Here is a 22,360-nt window from a genome sequence, read left to right as displayed (position 1 = left end):
ACACCAGTTCCAGCAGAAGCATGTGATGGTCAACAACCCTGTCTTACAAAATTCTACTTTAAGTGAATTTTACAGGATGAACATGACTTTCAAGTGGCCTGACCCATGAAAGTGGCAGCCACCCTGCCATCTCAGGAACTTAAACCTGCAAGGGTCTGATGCAGACCCTGGTTTCCATTCAGCCCAGCTCCCCAACCTCCTCGGCTGGGGGGCCCACTCAGACTTCCCTCTCTGGGATGAGCTCTCTCTGCTCTCATGTGTTCCTTATCTCCACCTTGGATATGTGACCTGTGGTCATGCAAGAATCTCTACAGCGTAACAGGACAGTTACTGTCCCATGCAGTGCCTTTGTCCAGTGATAAAACAGTCCCCCCTCTTGAGGACAGCTGCAGGGCCATAGGGTGTGTGGGTACTGCCATTGCGCAAATTTGAAAACTCAGCCCTGAAAGGGGACCCAGAAACTCTCTCTCCTAGCACTAGAAGAGCCTTGCATTGCTTTGGGACAAAGCACTGGCTGTTGTTCTAATGTACACCTGAGCCAGGAAGGCTTCCTGACTCCCAGCCTTGGCTCATCTTTCCTTCCCTCTCCCTCCTAGTGAGTTTGCTGCCTTCACCTCCCATTTGGTCTCTTGGTCACATCATGCTCTGTGCAGAGTTTGTTTTGGTGTCCACATGACTTCTCTCTCCCACCAGATTGCAAACTGCATGAAGGACAAGATGGCAGTGGCTAGCATGGAGCAAAGATGGTGCTGTCATTTCAACAAGAAATCAGTAGTGAGATGTCACACTGTACTTACCAGGCTGGATGCTGTGACTTCGCTGCAAGAGACTCCCTTAGGGCTGATCAGGAAGTGGTCCTGCTCCTTGCTGACTCTCAGCTGGAGGAAAGACATGTGTTCCCCGTGGTGAGGAGGGAGAGGGGCCATTTCCAATGATACTGTGCTTGAATCACCTTTACCCCTGAACCCACTGCATACAAATCTTCCCCCACCCCAAGAACGCTTACTTCCTCATGACCCATGAGAGATAAAGAAGACTCGGCCTTTATTTGGAGCCAGGGAAATGGAGCTATAAGAGGAATCTCCCAATGGTCAAGGGTGGCCCTAGAAATAGGCTCCAGGAATTCCTGGCTTCTCATCCAGAGAAGTACCCGCTGGGCAGGTTGTCTATTTCAGGTAGCCACAGTGGCCAGAAACCTTGGAGGAGCTCATGGCCAGCAGCGTCACAGCCACACCAAGGCTCAGGAAGTCTCCCTCTGGGTTTGCTGGGGGCCACAGGCAGAGCCCCAGCCAGCCCCGGACGCTGTCCTCACCGTCACGTAGGTGTCGCTCAGCTGGGCCCAGCCATACAGGTCCAGGAGGCGGTAGACACTGCTGATCTTGCACCGCATGAGCCGCTCCCCCTTGGCCAGGTTCAGGGAGTCGGCTGTGTGGAGGTCATTGATGGGCGTCATCATGGAGAAGTCTGAAGGGACACAGGGCAGCTTTCGGGTCAGGAGCTCATGTCTGCACTCTCCTGCCTTGCCCCCACCCTCTCCAAATTCTCCTGGGCGCTAGCTACATCCATACACGAGACTCCTGTGGGCAGGGAATTCAACATCCTTTGACCCTGACTCCAGAAGAGAAAACCCTCCACAGAATGGATAGTTGTGCCCAATTAAGTTCTCTGCTCCTTTAGGGAAGAAAGGCATTGCTTTGGGTCAAAACCCATGGCCAGATTCAAGGCCACAAATGAAAGGATCTCAGCTCAAGCTGACTATAAACCCTAGAGATGGACATTGAATAAAAGCAAAAATAAATTTCTGAGTGGAAATATGGGTACATTTTATTAGTTAGTTTTAATGAATAAGTTACTAAGCATTATCCTATTGTTTTAACTAACTTTTTCTCTGATTTGGAAAAGGGCAAACAGAAAGTCAAGTCAACCAGGAGGTAAATTCCTCAACTTTTTCTGACAAGTCATAAACCTCCAGAAGTCAGTGTGGCTGTGGTGGGCTGAAGGGCCGGAGGCTGAGGGTAGACCACTTCTGACCCCCTCTGGACATGCAGTTGCTTGGTTATTTATGGCTCTTTCCGGGAATTTGGTAATACAGAAATGAACCTAGAGAGTTTGATAGTCTTCTACTCAGGGCACCCAAAAGGTCTAGTCAGTCCCATGAACCATGCTGACCACTGCCTGCGTGCCTCAGGAAGCCAGAAGAGGGCACCTGAGCCCCAGCCCTCCAATTAATCAGTGTCTAGGAAACAATAAAAGAATCAATAGGAAAGGGTTCTGGCTTAAAATGATGTCTGGCTGGGAGCCTCCTGATGCTGCCTTCCTCAGCTTCCCACTAAAAACTTTAATGGATGAAAATGCTCTTTGGAAGTTTCCACCATCACTGCAAACCTCACTGCCACACCACATGATGTATGTCCTGTATCAGGTTTGCCGTTAGCTGAAATGATAAGGTCTGTGAATATGAAGGTGGACTGGGAGCATAAAGCAAGCAGAGCAAGCCTCAAACACACCCCATGTCAGGAAGATGCCCCCAAAAGGCTTGTGCCCACCAGCGGTGGTATGCCTCTAGGGCATGGGTCCAGTACAGGAAGTTGACAGGGATACATGTGGTCCAAAGACCTGGCTGAACTGGCAAGAAAAACAGCAACAAAATCTCAAAATTAAGGATTTCTATTTCAAGCTGACTAGTCAAGGATCCTTGCCTCCTTTCTAGTTCCCCAGGCAAGTATTTGCCCCTGGCAGCAAGAAGGGAGGCACGTCAAAAGCATAAGGCCCCCAAGCAAAGCTGGAGATGGGGAGAGGTTGTTGTTGGGAGAGGTCTTTGAACCCTTCTTTGTGAAATGACTGTGGAGCCCCCAGAGACAATCAGGAGGCCAGAAGGGTTCTGAAAACACTGGCTATCATGTCCTCTGTGTCCTGTATCCCCTAAGAGTCCCCCTCCCCAATGCTGTGGCGCTTCCCTTGAGGACTACCCACCCACAGGCCCAGAAGAGACCAGAGGGCTCCACAGGAGTCCCCGGTCCTCTGTCCTCAGGGTCTTCTTGGAAAGGATGCTTATTCGGATCAGCCTCACCAAGTGACGATCTAACTGGGCCATTATTTCAAAGTATCTAAGAAAACACAGAGATGAAAATCCACCAAACCCCCAGAAAGCTACCTACACACTCTACAGGAGGAAAAAAAAAAAAAAAAACTCAAGGAAACAAACAAAATCCTAAGGTGAATGGAGCTGGACAAAGAACAACCTCTCTGGGCTCGGACTCATGACACCTGGAATTTTCCTTCTCCACATTCCCTGACTCAGTTACCCTGGCATGCACCAACCAGATTTTCAGGCATCCAACTGTTTTCCTGGCAGATGCTGATCAGTAAAGCAATGGAAAGCCCTATTTCTCTTTCACGAGGAAGAGTCTAAGATCAGAGACATGAAAATGATGAGCAAGAATTTGATAGACATGGGACAAAGACCAGAAGCCCTGGCATCTAAGCATATAAGTAGATCACTTACCTAGAGCCAGACATCTTGGAATGTGAACTCAAGTGGGCCTTAGAAAGCATCATTATGAACAAAGCTAGTGGAGGTGATGGAATTCCAGTGGAGCTATTTCAAATCCTAAAAGATGATGCTGTTAAAGTGCTGCACTCAATATGCCAGCAAATTTGGAAAACTCAGCAGTGGCCACAGGACTGGAAAAGGTCAGTTTTCATTCCAATCCCAAAGAAAGGCAATGCCAAAGAATGTTCAAACTACCACACAATTGCACTCATCTCACACGCTAGTAAAGTAATGCTCAAAATTCTCCAAGCCAGGCTTTAGCAATATGTGAACCGTGAACTTCCTGATGTTCAACCTGGTTTTAGAAAAGGCAGAGGAACCAGAGATCAAATTGCCAACATCCGCTGGATCATGGAAAATGCAAGAGAGTTCCAGAAAAACATCTATTTCTGCTTTATTGACTATGTCAAAGCCTTTGACTGTGTGGATCACAATAAACTGTGGAAAATTCTGAAAGAGATGAGAATACCAGACCACCTGACCTGCCTCTTGAGAAACCTGTATGCAGGTCAGGAAGCAACAGTTAGAACTGGACATGGAACAACAGACTGGTTCCAAATAGGAAAAGGAGTACGTCAAGGCTGTATATCGTCACCCTGCTTATTTAACTTATATGCAGAGTACATCATGAGAAATGCTGGGCTGGAAGAAGCACAAGCTGGAATCAAGATTGCCGGGAGAAACATCAATAACCTCAGATATGCAGATGACACCACCCTTATGGCAGAAAGTGAAGAGGAACTAAAAAGCCTCTTGATGAAAGTGAAAGAGGAGAGTGAAAAAGTTTGCTTAAAGCTCAACATTCAGAAAACGAAGATCATGGCATCTGGTCTCATCACTTCATGGGAAATAGATGGGGAAACAGTGGAAACAGTGTCAGACTTTATTTTTCTGGGCTCCAAAATCACTGCAGATGGTGATTGCAGCCATGAAATTAAAAGAAGCTTACTCCTTGGAAGGAAGGTTATGACCAACCTAGATAGCATATTAAAAAGCAGAGACATTACTTTGCCAACAAAGGTCCGTCTAGTCAAAGCTATGGTGTTCCCAGTAGTCATGTATGGATGTGAGAGTTGGACTGTGAAGAAAGCTGAGCGCCAAAGAATTGATCTTTTGAACTGTGGTGTTGGAGAAGACTCTTGAGAGTCCCTTGGACTGCAAGGAGATCCAACCAGTCCATTCTAAAGGAGATCAGTCCTGGATATTCTTTGGAAGGACTGATGCTAAAGCTGAAACTCCAATACTTTGGCCACCTCATGCGAAGAGTTGACTTATTGGAAAAGACTCTGATGCTGGGAGGGAGTTGGGGAAGGAGAAGAAGGGGACGACAGAGGATGAGATGGCTGGATGGCATCACCGACTCGATGGACATGAGTTTGAATGAACTCCGGGAGTTGGTGATGGACAGGGAGGCCTGGCGTGCTGCAATTCATGGGGTCACAAAGAGTCGGACACGACTGAGTGACTGAACTGAATTGAGCTGAACTGACATAATAGAAGAAAAAATTTTGAGTTCAAAAAAAGATATGTGTGTGTGTGTGTATATAAACTATAAGGACTTACTGCATTCCATTAAAAGAAAATAACCCACAATTAAATGCTTTCTGACAACATTTCTGAAATGTGAGGGTAAAGGGGAAATTCCACAAGCATTTGAAGAAAAAAAAAAGGTTACCAACAAGGATCCAATAATAGACTGTTTTAGATTTCTCTGTTATAGCAACAGATGCCAAAAGACAATACTATAGGAGATTTACAAAAACAAACACTAAAATAAAGTGACACAAAGCAGGTAAAAATAAATAGACCATCAAAAGTAGCCCAGCCAACTATAAACAAAAAATAAACTGAGGTCATAATATGATCAAAGTAGAAGCCAAGGAAAATAATGCTCTTTTGGACAAAAACAGCCATTTTGTAGGTCATTTTATATGGAGTAAAAGCATAATCCATAATGGAGCTATAGCTATAAAAACATTTATGCTTTGAAAAGCATTTTATCAAGGTATACAAAGCAAAAGCTGTCATAAATACAGAGAAATGAACAGAAATCAAATACAATGGGAGACAACACAACGTTAATATTTTATCAAATAAAAAATGGTAAATGAAGATATAAATGAAATACTATGCCCCAGGGATAGAGTCTATATCCATGTATCATTTAAATATGATATTATTAGGCCACAAAAAAAATCTCATAAATCCCCAACACAGACAATAAGTAGGCTACATTTTCTAAACATAATGCAATAAAACTAGACATTATCAATAAACCTTTAAAGAATACAAATTCTACCACTAACAAATGAGAAAGCACACTCCCAGAGGGTGCTTATTTTATTTTAGAATAAAAATAAAGCCAAAACAGCAACTGCAAGCTACCTAGAAATTAACAATCAAGAAAATTCTACATGTCAAAATTTATGAGACAGGATCAAATTTATACTCAGAGAAAAAACTTCTTAGCCTTACATGTCTTTATTATTGTATTAAATATGAAAATAAATCAAATCCATTTTATTCTATTGTAGAAAAATATAAAGACTAAAATAAACAAAGAAAAGTTATGGAAAAGAATTGATGAGTATAAAAACAAAATCAATGAATCAGAATACAAGAAAATTAGGAGAACCAATATGTAAATCCAAGAACTGGCTTATGTGAGAAGATCTATGAATAAACTAGTCTCTGGATTTGCCAGTAAGGAGGAAGCAGGAATACATAGCACCAGGAATGAGAATGGGATGTTATATCCACAGCAGAAAGTTTAAATGATAAAAATAATATTGTAAATCACACTAGCAATTTTTAAAGCCATGTGAAATGAATTATTTTATATAAATATGACCAAAATTTACTCAAGAAGCAGCAAAACAAAATTTTAAAGAACTTTAGATGAAACAGAAAAAAAGATGTTATCCAAATATTTCAGATCTGGATAGCTTCATAAGTGAATAATAAGTCTTCAAAGAGCAGAGACTTCCTACCTAATTTTTTTTGCTCCATTAGGGCAAAGAAGTGGAGAAGGAAATGGCAACCCACTCCAGTATTCTTGCCTGGAGAATCCCATGGACAGGGGAGCCTGGCGGGCTACAGTCCATGGGATCACAAAGAGTCGGACATGCCTGAGTGATTGAGCAGCAGCAGGGCAAAGAAGAGGCTGGGGATCACCCTGATTCATCTTAGGAAATTATAGCCTTAATACCAGTACTAAACAAAGGCTGCCCCAAAAGTTAATTGCTTTTCATCATGTGTAACTATGGATGTAAAAATTAATAAAATTCCAGCAAATCAAATCCAGAAGAGTATTTTTTAAAGACTGCATCAAAATCACAAATTATTTATTTCAGGAATGAAAAGAGTTCAATATTCAGAAATCTGTTAATATAATTCACCTACATCAAGGAAAGAAACATCAATACATACCAAAAATGCATTTTATAAAATTCAATATCCATTTCTGAGAAAAACCCATATTGAACTAGAATACAAAGATAGTTCCTCAACATGATAAAGAATAATTATCTCAGACTCTTGCAGTAAAAGAATTACCATTAAAGTCAGAAACAAGACAAAGATGATTACTCTCTGATCTATTATTAAACATTGTTCTGAGAGTTCTAATGGATGCAGTGAGAAAACTGGAAAAATAAACCAAAGGGTAAAATGTTGAAGAATACAAAATGACTATGTGATTTCTTTCTATATACAAAACCCAAAAGAATTCATTGAGAAGATATAGAATTTAAGAGCTCAATAAGGGGTTAGTATATATATATATATATATATATATATATAACTCCAATGATATATAATATATATATCATTCCAATGATATATATATAAATGTATATAATGTATATAAACATAATATACATAAATACATACACATTTATATATATAACTCCAGTGATTTCCCTAGGTGACAGCTATAACCAGGAAAAGATCTAAATGGAGAATCACTCAAAATGACAAATTACATAAAATTTCCAGAATAAATTTAACAAGAAATTAGTAAGTGTCAATGTATGTCAAAAACCACCACAATATTATAATTATCCTCCTATTAAAATAAATAAATAAATTTTTTAAAAAAGAAATTAGCAAGCACTACATAAAATCGGGAAAGGACTATGTCAAGGCTGTATATTCTCACCCTGCTTATTTACCTTATATGCAGAGTACATCATGAGAAATTCTGGACTGGATGAAGCACAAGCTGGAATCAAGATTGCCAGGAGAAATGTCAATAACCTCAGATATGCAGATGACACCACCCTTATGGCAGAAAGTAAAGAAGAACTAAAGAACCTCTTGATGAAAGTGAAAGAGGAGAGTGAAAAAGTTTGCTTAAAGCTCAACATTCAGAAAACTAAGATCATGGCATCCAGTCTCATCACTTCATGGCAAATAGATGGGGAAACAATGGAAACAGTGAGAGACTATTTTGGGGGGACTCCAAAATCACTGCAGATGGTGACTGCAGCCATGAAATTAAAAGACGCTTGCTCCTTGGAAGAAAACCTATGACTAACCTAGACAGCATGTTAAAAAACAGAGACATTACTTTGCCAACAAAGGTCCATCTAGTCAAAGCTATGGTTTTTCCAGTGGTCATGTATGGATGCGAGAGTTGGACTATAAAGAAAGCTGAGCACCGAAGAATTGATGCTTTTGAACTGTGGTGTTGGAGAAGACTCTTGAGAGTCCCTTGGACTGCAAGGAGATCCAACCAGCCCATCCTAAAGGCAATCAGTCCTGAGTATTCACTGGAAGGAATGATGCTGAAGCTGAAGCTCCACTCCTTTGGCCACCTGATACAAAGAACTGACTCATTTGAAAAGATCCTGATGCTAGGAAAGATTAAAAGCAGGAGGAGAAGGGGACAACAGAGCATGAAATGGTTGGATGGCATCACCGGCTCGATGGACATGAGTTCAAGCAAGCTCCGAGAGTTGGTGATGGACAGGGAAGCCTGGTGTGCTTCAGTTCATGGGGTCGCAAAGAGTTGGACACAACTGAACGACTGGACTGAACTGAACATAAAAATAGCTACTATCTTTTCTGATGGACATTAAAGAATTAAATAATCAAAGACATATCATTTCCGAAAAGATTTAAAATTCATTAATGCAGGTATTTTGTAAGCACCTGTTACATGCCAGCTACTTTTCTAAGTTCAGGATACTACTCTAACAGTGAACAAAACAACAAATATCCTTTCCCCAATGGAGCTTACATTCTAATATAAATTTGAACATTTATAAAGTCTCTACCAAATTAATCTATTCATTTAATGCAACCCCATTCAAAATCCCAGAAGGCATTTTTTGAGGTGAATAAAGAGACTTGACAAAATACTTCTAAAGTTATTTTAAAGAATCAACTTGTATGATGGCTGAGAAAAATTGCAAATGAATAATTAAAAGTATTTTATTGAATGATAAAACATAGGAAGGTGTTTCTAAGCATACAATCAAAAGCAGACAACACAAAAGAAAATAGTAACAGATTCAACTCCATGGAAATTATTCTACAACACAAAAATATCATGAGAAAATTAAAAAGCAAAGGAGACGTGGAAAAAATCTGCAGTGTATTTGATAGGGAGTAGAGAAACAGCTTTACTTTATTAAGATTTTTAAATCTGTAAAAAAAGAATATGCGTGCTCAGTTGTGTCTGACTCTTTGCCACCCCACGAACTATAGTCCATTAGGCTCCTCTGTCCACAGGATAATCCAGGCAAGAATACTGGAGTGGGTTGCCATTTCCTCCTCCAGGGGATCTTCCCAACCCAGGGATCAAACCCTCATCCGCTATGTCTCCTGTATTGCAGGCAGATTCTTTACTGCTGTGTCACCAGAAAAGCCCAAGAAAAGAATGTGCAAGTAAAAAACTGGCAAAGGGTATGACAGGCAATTTACTACTGATCTGTAGCCTATTACCACATTTCACTCTGATGATATGATAGGTGATAAATGGTACTTTGTGTTTTAGTGTGCTTTTATTTGATTACTAATAAGATTGAATATTTTCATATGCATATTGGGCATATTGGGTTTTCTTTTTGTCATGCCCAATATGTATACGAAAATATTCAATCTCATTAGTAATCAGATAAAAGCACACTAAAACACGAAGTACCATTTATCACCTATCATATCATCAGGATGAAACATGGTAACAGACTACAGATCAGGGTGGAGGAAATGGGCACTCTTGCATTTCTGGTAGCAATGTAAATTCATTCCATCTTTCTCCAGGGTAATTTGGCATTATGCATGACAATCTTTAAAAGATGCATATAATTCAATCTAACAATTCTACTTCTAGCAATTTATCTTAAGAAAATAGTCATGGATTTAATCACAGATTTATTGACAAGGATGTTTCTTGAATTGTCACTCCTAATAGCAAAATGTTGGGAATGACCTAAAAGTCCAAAAATGGGAAACTGATTAAAATAAACTATGGCATATTCAACCATGCATAGAATAGCATACATCTACCAAAAAGTATGTTATATAACCATATTTCTTATATGAAAAATTAGTTAAGATACAATAAGGATATAAATTTGTGTGTATAATGTGATTGCATTTTTTGCATAGTCTCCATGTATTAAGAAAAAAAGGCTGGAAGGACACACACTAAAACATTGATAATAAGAATTTCTCGGTTGTAAGACACAGTTCAGTGATTTTTAATTCCCTTTCTTGATTATTTTCCTAATTTTCAACCATAATCCTGTATTTATTTTATTGAAGGAAGTATTTTCCAATGTTTGTTTCTTAAAGATTGTGGGCAGAGCTTCAGAGCCAAGGAAGATGGGTTTGTACCTAGCCTTGGCTGCTCTTGGCCCTTGTCTATGGAGTCAGGTTGACCTGTCCAGTGGGGCATGGAGACACCAGCTCCAAAGGCCTCCTTTCGTCCCCTCCCAACTCCATCTCCAAAGGAGTGACTCCAGGGGACTGAGGAAAGAGCCACCTGAGAGCTGGATGCTAGGAGGACACGAGGATTTTCTTAGGTTCTGTACCCAAAGCTAGAGCGACAGGGAGCCGAATTCTCACTCTCCACTGTCTACTCCCAGGCCTCAGGCAGAGGCCACGTAAGATTCTTGGGTTGCAAAGCTCTTCCCTTTATGCTAATCCCCTTATGAGGGGTGAGGGTGGTGGGGTCATACCTAGGCTGCCCTGCCTCTCTGCAGTGACACTGGGTTATACTACCCCCTCCCCCAGCAGAACCACCCCCTGCCCTCCTAGTTCTGGCATCAGGGATCATTCTCCGTGGGCCTTTACATCACAGCAGCATTAGAAGCAGAGCCAGGTACTTCTTTCCCTGCTGCCCAGATCCCCCAGGTCTGCTAAGGCAGCTGTACCACTCACTTCGTAGCCTGGCAACCAAGCTGCTTATTACTGTGCCTTCCCCCCACCACCCCACCACTTCCTCCACCTCTGCTCCTGGCAGCTCCCCAGTTCCCCACGTACTCATGGAAGATGTTGGGAAGACTGCGTGGGAGGTGCTGGCCATGAAGTCCGCGATCTGCCGCAGGGCCCAGATGTTGGAGGAGTTGTTCCCCTTCTTCATCTGCTCCTGGATGAGGCCTTCCAGCTCCTCCCTGAAAGACTGAAGCAGGCCCCCGAGGCGTCCTCCCAGTGTGTCTCAAGTGGGAGGGATACTGATGGCCCCTCTTCCAAGTGCCCACCCGTGGCCCCTGGGTCAGCTAGATCAGAGCCACATACCTGGGACCTCAGGAGCCTCCCAAAACTGCTGTGTGGGGAGCAACAAGGAGATGCTGGGAATGCATCCTATTCCCTTTGCCCTGGGGGAAACTCCAGGCAATATATACTCCAGAATCCAGGTCCTTCTGATGTCTTAGTGATAGCCTAGACCCCTCCCCACTCCCATCAGACATAGCAGGACTTCACTTTAGTAATTAAAAGACACTTTAAAAAGCAGAATTGAATGAAAAAGTATGCCATCTTCCCTGTCATTAATCAGGCTGATGGCTCTTCTGGGCTTCAGTTTCCTTATGAGGGGTGGGGATGGTGGGGCCTATACAGAAGGAGTTGATGACCTCAGAGGTCACTTCTGATATCCTGCTACTCTGAGCCTGGCTTTTCAGACCATCAGGCCATGGATAGGGCATGCCAGCCCATCAGGTGACACTCAGGAGGAAATAGGGAGCCACTTAGGTGTTGAGGAATCTACAAAAAAGGACAGAAGCAGCATGACTGCCTCTTGGCCCCGTCTCCTGCCTGAGAATAGTCCCATCCTTCAGGTTCCCAAGCTTGGGTTAGTGCTAACTTTGCCTCCGCTCCTACCACACAACAGCCACCCCTTCTGGTCTCACACAGGGATTCTGTCATCCCAATGCATTCTCCTCCAGACCCCCCAGCTCACTGTCACCTGCCACCAAGACCTGGGGCGCATCCTCCTTAGCATTCACTGCATGCTCTCAGCCAGGTCACACACAGCCCACTGTACACCCTGGCTCTCCAATACCTAGGTAGGGACTGGGGCAGAGCCCATCTTGGCCAGTACCTGGAGATGCCACTCCACCCTGGGCTTACCAACACTTAGGATCACGTACTGTTTCCTGAGGCCCGCCCAGCTCTACTCCCTGAGAGACCTATTGCCTCTGTTCCCACTGCTTTTCCTCCCTAGGAGGGCCTGCATCATGGTCCTGCTTCACTGGTCCAGTAGACCCACCCTCCATCCTTCTCAACACACCACCTGAGAAAGAGCACTGTATCCATGCCAGGCTGACCTCAAGACTCTGGCCAGGGCTGGGTGACCCGGACTTGCCCCTCTGCTCTCTATTCCCCGCCTCCTGGGGCTTTCAGGCGCACTTCACTCCTGCCTTGGTATGTCAAAGCCTTATTTGCCAGGACAGAATTTTTGGCGGTGTGCAGAAAAAGGAGCCCCAGACCTCCCACGTGGCACCTCTCGCTGGCCCCTGGTTTACCCAAATTGTTAAGAGTTTTCGGTGAAGAGGGAGAGGAAGACTGGAAAGTGAGGCTCAGAAGGGGCACGAGGAACTGAAGTAGGGCTCCTGCTTCTCAGATCCACCTTCCCCACCAGGGAGTCAAACACAAGCCATAAGCTGCACATAAGCCAGGTTTTGCCATCCGCCAGCGACTAGGAAGATATTCAAACACCCACACAGCCAGAGCATCTTGCTCAGAGCTGAAAACTGCTCCGTCTCTGAGCAAGCGGAAGAGGAGCAATTTCTCTTTCGGGTTCACCGGGTGCATCAGCGTCCTCCGCACCCCTTCCCCGCCCTCCTCTGGCCTCCTTCCTCCTCCCCCGCCCGCGGGGGTCAGACCCCCACTCACCGGGCTCTGCAGGATCATGGTGACGCGCTTCTTCTGCTCCATCAGGTTGAAGTCCTGCCGCAGGTCGGCCGCGCGGCTGCGAAGGCGCAGGTACTCGGGGTCGTCCTCAGAGAAGCGGTCGAAGTACTGCTGCCCCTGCGCGGGCGGCGGGGAGGCGGCCTCGGGGACGGTCTCTTCACTCATCGTCCTGGTGGGTTTGTAGTACACTCCTGGACCCCTGCCGAGAAGAAAGGAGGGTGCTCCCAGTCGGGGTGCACGCTTCCTAGGCCGGAGGGCTTGGATTGGGGGTGGGGAGTGGGAATGAGGCTATTCCCAGGAGAGTGTGAGCCGGGAGGCGGGTTGGCAGGCAGGGCGCCGCGGCTGCCGGCCTGTAGGGGGCGCTGATGCATCGTCCGACTAAGTGAAGGTCCGTCTGTCACTGGCTCCGGCTCCCCAGCCCTTCCCTGCCTGACCCACGGGGCTTGGTTCAGGTAGACTGGTCCCTCAGTGCGACCTCGACCTGCAAAGCTTTGGGGGCATTTTGTGATGCTTATCCACACAGTGTAAAGCTATTCACTGCAAGTTCGTACTTGATCTAAAATGTAAACCCTCTAAGAAGCCACCTAAAAAACATGCGGTGGGAAATCCACGAAACTGAAAAGAGAACGGGTAGCTTCTAACAGGCTGAGCGGTGCTTTTTTCCCCACCACAACTTTGACTTTGTTCCCGCCTCGGGAAAAGAATTATTGTGAATCTGTTTCTGCAAAACGTGTCTCACTGGAGAATCATTTCTTATCATGAATTGAAAAGAGGTGTGCAGTTTTTATTAGTGGAAAATGAGTTTCTCTAAATCCCAGTAAATGAATATTGAGAAATAGTGAAACAGTGAACACTGATTGAATGGCACCATATGCCCGGCTGCCCAGAGGCCTGCGTATCTAGACCTGGAGCGAGAACTAGGGCCGTCCTTGGAAGGTTGGGCTGCGAACGAGTCACTTATTTTTTCCGCTCAAGCAGGCTTTTAAAAATGCCTGAATGGTGAGTGAATGAACGTCCTTATGGCCATATTGGAGTCCTGCTGAAGAAGCAGGCTGCTGCTCAGCCTTGGCTTCCCAGCGGTGGGACTGTGGCCACCAGTCTCCCTTTGCCTCAGTGCTGCTAGGCCCTCAAGTCTGGGTTATCATGCTCCTTCAACATCCAGAGGGTGTGGGGCCTTACAGAGCCTCAGCCTTCTCCCAGGTGGCTGAGCCCCTTCTCAGCAAAAGAAGGCAAGTGACTTGACTGAACAATAACTAGTTTTTGAAGGCAAATAGGAAGACACCAACAAAAGAGCTTTACCTGAGCTCAAGGTACTTGGCTTTCATCCTTAATCTGCCCCTCCCTCCCTTTGCCTCTGGGGATTCCCTTCCAGAAGGAGGTGGAGCTGCCATTGTTCTCTCAAAGCAGCTCCTGGCCTCCCCAGACCTGATCTGCTCTGCCCTCTAGGCTCATCCTGTTAGCCCAAGCCTTAGCCTTCATTCCAGTCAGCTGCTTATTATGCAACAGGCCTTGTTGACAACCAGATAGCATATTCTTGTTGTCTATGAGAAGTCTGCGACTTCTTCCATCTTCTGTCAGCACTTTACCCTCAACCTTACAGTTCTTCCAAGTAGGATAGGCAGGGGCACACTAGGCAAGACAGGTAAGCGGGAGCCCATCCCATCAGCCCAGGACACTCAGGTGATTGACTGATATTATTGTTATTTGCATTCTTGTTCTTTGGGGAAGGCAAATAGCAAGTCCAAGGGAAGACACACGGACAAGGTCCTTCAGGGTCAGCTGAAGCTCCGAACCCTTGGGGTTCTCAAGCTTGGGTGCACAATGGAATCACCTGGAGAACTTTGAAAAATACTGATATCAGAGATTTTAATATTATTAATCTTGGGTATGACCTGGATATCAGGATTTTTTTTAAGTTCTCTGGGTGATTCTAATGGGCAACCATGGTTGAAATACCACAGATAAATGTTTGTGGTTGTGGCGTATAACAGAAGGCATTCATTCCAGAGCTTCCCTGGTGGCTCAGCTTGCAAAGAATCCGCCTGCAATGTGGGAGACCTGAGTTCGATCCCTGGGTTAGGAAGATTCCCTGGAGAAGGGAACAACCACCCACTCCAGTACTCTGGCCTGGAGAATTCCATGGACTGTATAGTCCTTGGATTGCAGAGTCAGACACAACTGAGAGACTTTAAAAAAAAAATTCATTCCAGGAGCTTACCATTTCTAGCAAGCATGCCAAGATGGCACAAAGCCTCTAATGCTAGTGTTATGCACCACTTCCCATCGCTGTCCAGGCCCCTTCCTGCCACTCTACCATCTACCACCACACTCCACCTGGGCAGCAAGAGTGGTCCAAATGCCCCCATAACCCCCTTTTGCAAGTCTACAAAGCCATGACCTCTGGTCTTAATTCTGTCACTAATTAGGCAGCTCCTTGTGAAAGCCCTCAACAGATCTCCCCCAGTTAGCACCATCCTTACCAGCCATGTCAATGAGATGGAGGCAGGAGGAACGAGTGGCCTGGGAGTGGCAGCCCAAAACAAACATTCTCTAAAGAGACATTTTGAAACATATTTGGCAGGTTGTGAGAATGTTTGAGGTTGTACTCAGTGACATTTAAAGCCAGATTCTTCATCTCAGTAGAGTGATGAAGTCTGTCGGGGATGTTTCGGGCTGATTTAGCTCCAGACTAGAAGCCTGCAGTGCTGCCCAAGTTATGACATTCCCTTGTTCATGGACTCAGGTAAGTAATTTCCCTCTTTGGATCTCATTTTGTCCATCCTTAAATGGGGGAACGAACAGAAAGGACCTTGGGGCCCCATCCAGCTCTAACACTTTATGGAGAGAAACAGACTCATGTAGAAAAAGGCAGAAGGATGGAGGATCTAGGTTTCCTGGAGCAAGACCTTCTACCCACATCTCCCCAGTGCCTCTTCCTCAAGCCAAATGCCAAAAGAGAAACATCTGCAAAGAACACACATGACCTACTGATGACTGCCTTGTGGTTTCAAGTCAATCCCATGCACATGGGTTCAGTTAAGAATACTTCACCCGCTTCGTGCTCCCAGCAAGCCTTTTCTCTGGAACTTGGGGAGTAAGAAGAGAGCACAAGGTCAAGCATCATGGGAATGCATCAGAGCCATGCAGACTTGGGGTCACCACCCAGATTCTCCTGGGCAAACTCTGCAGCAGACCAAAGTTCTTCCAGAGGCATTGCCCCACATACACACGCCTCTCCATTTTCATTCTCTTTGGCACCTTCACAGCCCCAAATCTTTGATGTTATTTTTATTTTTTTTAATATTTATTTATTATTTTGGTTACTGTGGATCTTAGTTGCAGCAAGTGAACTCTTAGTTGAGGCACATGAGATCTAGTTCCCTGTCCAGGGATTGAACCTGGGCTTCCTGCATTGGAAGCACAGAGTCTTAGCCACTGGACCACCAGGGAAGTCCCATGATGTTATTTTTAAAATAGCAGCAGACAATCCCTCAATGGGTACACTGTATGTGGGCATGGAGATCCTTGTGTTCCTTGTAACATCAGGTCACCCCAGCTCCAGATGTGTCTGAACTATCAGCTTCTCTGGGACTGGTACCACCTGGTACTGAACCTTCCTGGCCTAAATCCTTTTCATCCAGGCAGGAAAAGGCTGGTCCTCTCCCTTCCTTTTGGAGTATCTGGATTTTCCAGGAATTGATCTGTGAAGTCTCTGAAGTAGCTCTCTCCCACAAAGCATGAGGAATCAAAACATTCAGGGCCCGATGGACAGGAGCCCCTAGGCCGGCCTTCACTTGTTAGAGCCCAGTCCCATAGGGCTGCTCCAGTGGGCAGGGGAGGAAATGAAACCCTGACTCCCTTACCATGACAGCAGGAGCCAGAGGCATCCTTCTGTGCTCCTTCCTTCCCTTCCCAAAATGTTGGGAGGTAATCAAAGCTGTGGGCAGCAGAACTTAGTGGTTAAAAGCAGGACTCTGGAACCAGACCATGAGTTCAAATCTCAGCTATGCCCTTTTTTAGCTGTGTGATCTTGGGCAAGTTACCTAACCTCTCTGTGCCTCAGTTCCCCATCTGTTAAACAGAGATTGCAACTATTTAACTCCTCCTTAGGTTGTCGTGCAGACTGGGTGAGTTAATGTATATGAAGTAGTTCAAACAGTGCCTGGTGCAGAGCAAGTGCTATTAGCGCTTATTATGTGTCATTTAGGGGCTAGAATCATCATAGCATGAGGAACGTGAGTAATGAGAGGCTTATGATTCAATTGTAAACAGGTGCATGCGAAATAATTGTAATTATATGTTTTAGTCCCCAAACTAATTCAATCTCAAGTTACATTAACAAAAAGAAAAACCAGAAAAAGACTGATGAGAACGCTTTTCACTCTGACCAGATAGTGGGAACGTGTCAACCTGGAGAGCACAATAAAAGGATGTAAGCAGGGTGCTGAAGATCACAGAAGGCTGGTGCTTACAGGGCCAGGAGTGGCATCGTAAAGAGTATGTGGGGCCTCTGGCTCCAGTTCCTGGCACGTGGGATTTCTAAAATGTCCAAAAGGCATTAGGAGTGTTTTGTTGGTCATAATGAGCCCCTCTCACCAAGCCTGAGCTTTTATGCAAATGAGGTGACATGCTGGGCACTTAGACATTTCAAGGGAGGGACTGGCCACTGAGAAAGACCGTGCATATAGTTAAGGGATTGGAACTCAGCCCCATCCCAACCACAGAAAGAGGAGAGGAGAGGCGCTGGAGATTGCTTTCAATCAAGTGGCAAATGACTAAATCAATTTTTGCCTACCAATAATGCAAACCCCCATTAAAGAACCCTGGACAGCGAGGTCTGGGGGAGCTTCCTGGCTGGTGAGCACATTTCTGGGCTGGGTGCTGACAGATCCCCCAGGGAGCAGACATGGAAGCTCTTCACCATGCCCTCATCCCCCAGACTCTGTGCTCTTTCTCTTAGCTCTTCCTGAGTTAGATCTTCTATAATAAAACTGCAGTTGCGGTTGCAAGAACTTTCAGCGACTTCAGTGAACTATTCTAGGGAATCACAGAAACCGAGAGGGAGGTTGTGAGAACCCTCAAATTTATAGTCACGTCGGTCAGAGGTGCAAGTGGTCAGAGGACCACACCTGCAGCTCGCCTCTGAAGTGGGCAGAGTCTTGTCCATGACCTTGCTTTTTTTTAATTGCCCTTTTAACTCAGGGTAGTGTCAGAATTGAGTTGAATTGTAGGACATCCTGTTGGTGTCAGAGAATTGGTGATGAAACAAGCAACTTTGATTTGTGAATTATTTCCATTTCCAGGACAACTCTGCGAGACAGACATTGTTCCTGCTTTACAGATAAAAAGATTGAATCAGAGAGGTTAACTAACTTGCTAAAGATCACACAGTGGAGTCGGGATTTCAACCAGGCCTGTCTCTGGCCCCAGATTCTGCATTCCTCCTCTCCAAATATCTGCTGGACTGCCATGTGGAAAAGGGATTAAGGTGATTCCTGAGAACCTCGGGGGCCCAGAACCAGGAAACCAAGTGGTTATTGTAGGCAGGCAGGTTCTAGCTAAGGGTGTGAGGGTGAAATTTCCACCAGCAGGAGCTTCTCAGTAAGGAGAAGACGGGACAGGCTTCCTCGTTAGGTGGTGAGGTCTCTCCTTGGAGCCAGGGTAACCACAGGATATTGTAGAGGGGCTTCTGCCCTGTTGAGGTGGGACCAGTGACCTCCGAGGTCCTTCTGATGCCATGATGGCTCTTTTTTTGTTGTTGAAGTATCGTTGATAATTGCTGTGCCAATCTGCACTGTACAGCAAAGTGACTCAGTTTTAGACATATTTGCATGATTTTCTCAATATTCATTTCCATTATGGTTTATCCCAGCAGACTGGATAGAGTTCCCTATGCTATACAGTAGGACCTTGTCATTTACCGAGTCTATACATAATAGCTTGCATCTACCAACCCCAAATTCCTAGTCCACCCTTCTCCCCCAACCCTCACTTCCTTGGCAACCACAAGCCTGATCTCTGTGTCTGTGGCTCTGTTTCTGTTTTGTAGATAGGTTCATATGTGCCATATTTTAGATTCCATGTATAAGTGATATCATATGGTATTTGCCTTTTTCTGACTTCCTTCACTTAGTATGATAATCTCTAGTTGCACATGGTCGCTCTCGAGTCAGTGGGATCAGGGGAGTTCATGGCAATGACCCGAGTGTCTGGAAGCTCATCCTGGTGAGATGGACCCAACCAAAAACTGTGTCTCACCCCTTCCCCCTCCCCATCACCACCGACAGATTACCAGGAGGCCAGAGCAGCCTTGGCCCGGGCTGCCTCTTCTCAGCGCTCAGTCTGTACACTCCGCTCTACTGCCTGGCTCGATGACCACATCTATAGGATCTCAAACATCCGGGTAGAAACTGGAAAACACAAACACAACAGATTTCAGGGTGTTTTCTGTTCCACCACAACTCTTTGCCCTGTTTTTGCAGCACCATTAGGAGCTGGTTTATTTTAAGAACTGTTGGGGAATTCTTGAAAATGAACTGAAGGTGAATTTTTATTTTAAAAGCAAATTCTGTCTCCACAAAGGTAAAGAAAGCTTCATTATCTTTACAATTGGGATCAAAATTCCTTTCAAAGAGAGTGGTTGGAAAAATCCCTTTGCTGAATGTTGGCCAAGGGACCCCAGGCTTTCCCAGTGGCTTAGCTGGTAAAGAATCTGCCTGCCAATGTAGAAGACTCCAGAGATGCAGATTCAAATACCTGGGTTGGGAGGATCCCCTGGAGAAGGAAATGGCAACCCCCCTTCAGTATTCTTGCCTGGGAAATCCCATGGATAGAGGAGCCTGGGAGGCTACAGCCCATGGGGCCGCAAAGAGTCAGACATGACTAAGCACACAAGTCCCTACTACCACCAAGGGGCCGCAGGGGAGAGTGGCTGCTCTGCGTGGTGGAGGGAGTTGAAGGTGGAACTCTAAGCAAGCCCAGAAGTGCACACACAGCTGGGCTGGAAGGGATTGACCCCTTCCTGACAACCCACTCCCCCAAATACTTCACTAATAGCTCCTAAACCCACACGTGCTGGTGTGACTGATTTTTGGATGCAGCCCAAAGAGGCAGAAGAGGTCTGAAGAATATCACACCCTAGCAGGGTTTTGAAGTTGCACAGACCATGAATTGGTGGATTTATGCCAATGTCACCTAGAGTTCAAGGGCAAGAAAGGCCCCAGCTAATATCTAAGTAATAGGTCATGAAGTAACTACTGAAGGAGGAATGTAAAGTAGTTAATGTCTTATAAACAATGACAAGTTACTGATCCAAACATCCTGAAGATCAAGGTCATCAAAGGGTTAATCATCAATATACTTTTTTTTTAAGTGATACTTATGTTTTTTTTTAACTTGGGTGTCTGTTGTTTGGACCCAGAGGTGGTTACCTCACCCAGAGTTGGCGTCATCCCCACCCCCAGATCCACTTCCACCCATGGGTCTGAGGACCTGTGTTGGCCTGCCGGTCCTGTCTCATCAGCCAGGAAAGGAGCATTTGGAAAGACTACTCTCACCAAAGAGGGGGCAAGGAGAATTCATCTTGGGAGGTCTGATGTGCCCGAGGGAGTCCGGGATGCTGAGTGACCCCTGAGGTACCACTGACCGCTCAGTCCGTCTGAGCACCCCAGTGCTCAGCATTCCAGTGCTGAGAAGGCCCCTGATGGGTCCAGTCCTGATGCTTACCCCCCTAGTTAGGGTCTTGACAGTTGTTTCCAAAAGCTCTTCTCTATGCTCTGCATGTCCAGCTGCCAGCTGCAGGTCTCCTAACCATGGGTCTTATTTTTAGCTAGAAAGCAGGGTCACTGCCAGAACTTAATGCCACTTCCATGCATGGCCTAACACTGTGGGAGCCCTGCCTACTGGGGTTTGCTGATATACCTCTGAATGTGCTCCTTCCTGTGGGCAGCCACTGACCTGCCTTACAGACCAATCCTGCGGCCAGCTTGTCTTACGTGACGTGCCAGCTTCCTCCCCTTCACCAGCAGTCCCCGGCACAGAGATGAGGTTGCCCATCCCTGCTAAGGCGTGGATTTTCAGAGTCTGATCTATTACTTGTGTCCACAGAGAGAATTAATGTCGCCCAAAGGGACCTGCTCCATTCATGTAAGAAGAGAGACATCTGTCCCACAGATAAGTACACACTGAACACTGACTAATACCCATCCTGTCTCCATCAGTGTTGATATTCCACTATTAGAGCTCCATTCCTGAGGGTATAGAATTAACCCTTGATTACAATGAAAATAGCCCTAAGAGGTATTGTAGGCAAATGCGTTATTTTAAACATTCTCCTGTGTTACGAAACCTGTCAGATCTCTGCTTGCAGAGTCAGGCTGGGCGGGGCCAGGACAGGTACCCGATCAGCAAGTCTCAATGAGGGAAAAGGAAGAGGAAGAGGTCTGATGCCAGGGCCACTCAGGAGAGTCCAACTCCTGAGGCAGAGCTGGGCCTCAGGGGACCCTGGTCTCGCAGACAGAACGCTCTGAGCTGTGCCTGCTGTCACAGCTCAGAGAGAGGGTCACAATCCACTCCAGTCAGCCTCTGGCTTCCCCAGCATGTGCTTCAAAGGCCAAGCTCACCCAGGCCCCGTGGGAAGAGCTAAGCAAGGAATGCCCCATGTAGTGAGAAGGACTGACACCTCCTGGGAGGCCGCCCCCGCCCCACCCCCCACCCCCACCCCAGGGTCACCTGCTCCCTACTCTCAGGGTGTAGCCAAGCCAGCTGGGAGGCAGAACAAGTTAGGACACTGGATTTCAGCCCTAGCTGGCTGCTCACTAGGCTGTCCACCCCACCCCCAGACGTCCCACAGCCACCTTGAAAAATGACCTGTCTAAATGGACCATCACTCTAGCCAGCCCAGCACCAGAGCCTCCCTCCTCCAGCCAGCATCCCCTGCCTGCCCCCCACCCAGCTGGCCACCCACCAAGGGCCCCAGAAGGCAGCCTCGACTCCTCCCTCTTCATGCCCTGTGTCCCTACTGTCACCAGATTCTCTGGTTTTATGTCCTAAATATTTTCCCACCCAGAGCACCACACCTTGAATCAAGCCAGTGTCATCCCCATTGCATTCAGCAATTCAGTTCAGTTCAGTCACGCAGTCATGTCCGATTCTTTGTGACCCCATGGACTGCAGCACGCCAGGCTTCCCTGTCCATCACCAACTCTTGGAGCTTACTCCAACTCATGTCCATCGAGCCGGTGATGCCATCCAACCGTCTCATGCTCTGTTGTCCCCTTCTCCTCCCACCTTTAATCTTTCCTAGCATCAGCATCTTTACAAATGAGTCAGTTCTTCGCATCAGGTGGCCAAAAGAGTGGAGCTTCAGCTTCAGCATCAGTCCTTCCAGTGAATATTCAGGACTGATTTCCTTTAGGATGGACTGGTTGGATCTCCTTGCTGTTCAAG

General features: G+C 45.9%; 1 protein-coding gene across 2 annotated transcripts in view; it reads right to left on the bottom strand.

The window, feature by feature from the left end:
• Positions 1-22,360, bottom strand: part of ADD2 (adducin 2) — a 128,200-nt gene that overhangs the window by 42,325 nt on the left and 63,515 nt on the right. For both annotated transcript variants that reach the window (XM_044925792.2, XM_025260842.3), the window contains 5 exons: positions 19,206-19,323; positions 12,896-13,112; positions 11,045-11,183; positions 1,313-1,464; positions 798-878 (listed from right to left, as the gene is read on the bottom strand). In XM_044925792.2, coding sequence (XP_044781727.2) covers positions 798-878; positions 1,313-1,464; positions 11,045-11,183; positions 12,896-13,078 — 555 coding nt within the window. In that variant the 5' untranslated portion in view covers positions 13,079-13,112; positions 19,206-19,323. The remainder of the gene's footprint in view (positions 1-797; positions 879-1,312; positions 1,465-11,044; positions 11,184-12,895; positions 13,113-19,205; positions 19,324-22,360) is intronic.

Source organism: Bubalus bubalis, chromosome 12 (assembly GCF_019923935.1).
Source record: "Bubalus bubalis isolate 160015118507 breed Murrah chromosome 12, NDDB_SH_1, whole genome shotgun sequence".
Taxonomy (NCBI): domain Eukaryota; kingdom Metazoa; phylum Chordata; class Mammalia; order Artiodactyla; family Bovidae; genus Bubalus; species Bubalus bubalis.
This window is presented reverse-complemented; position numbering and strand designations above follow the sequence as displayed.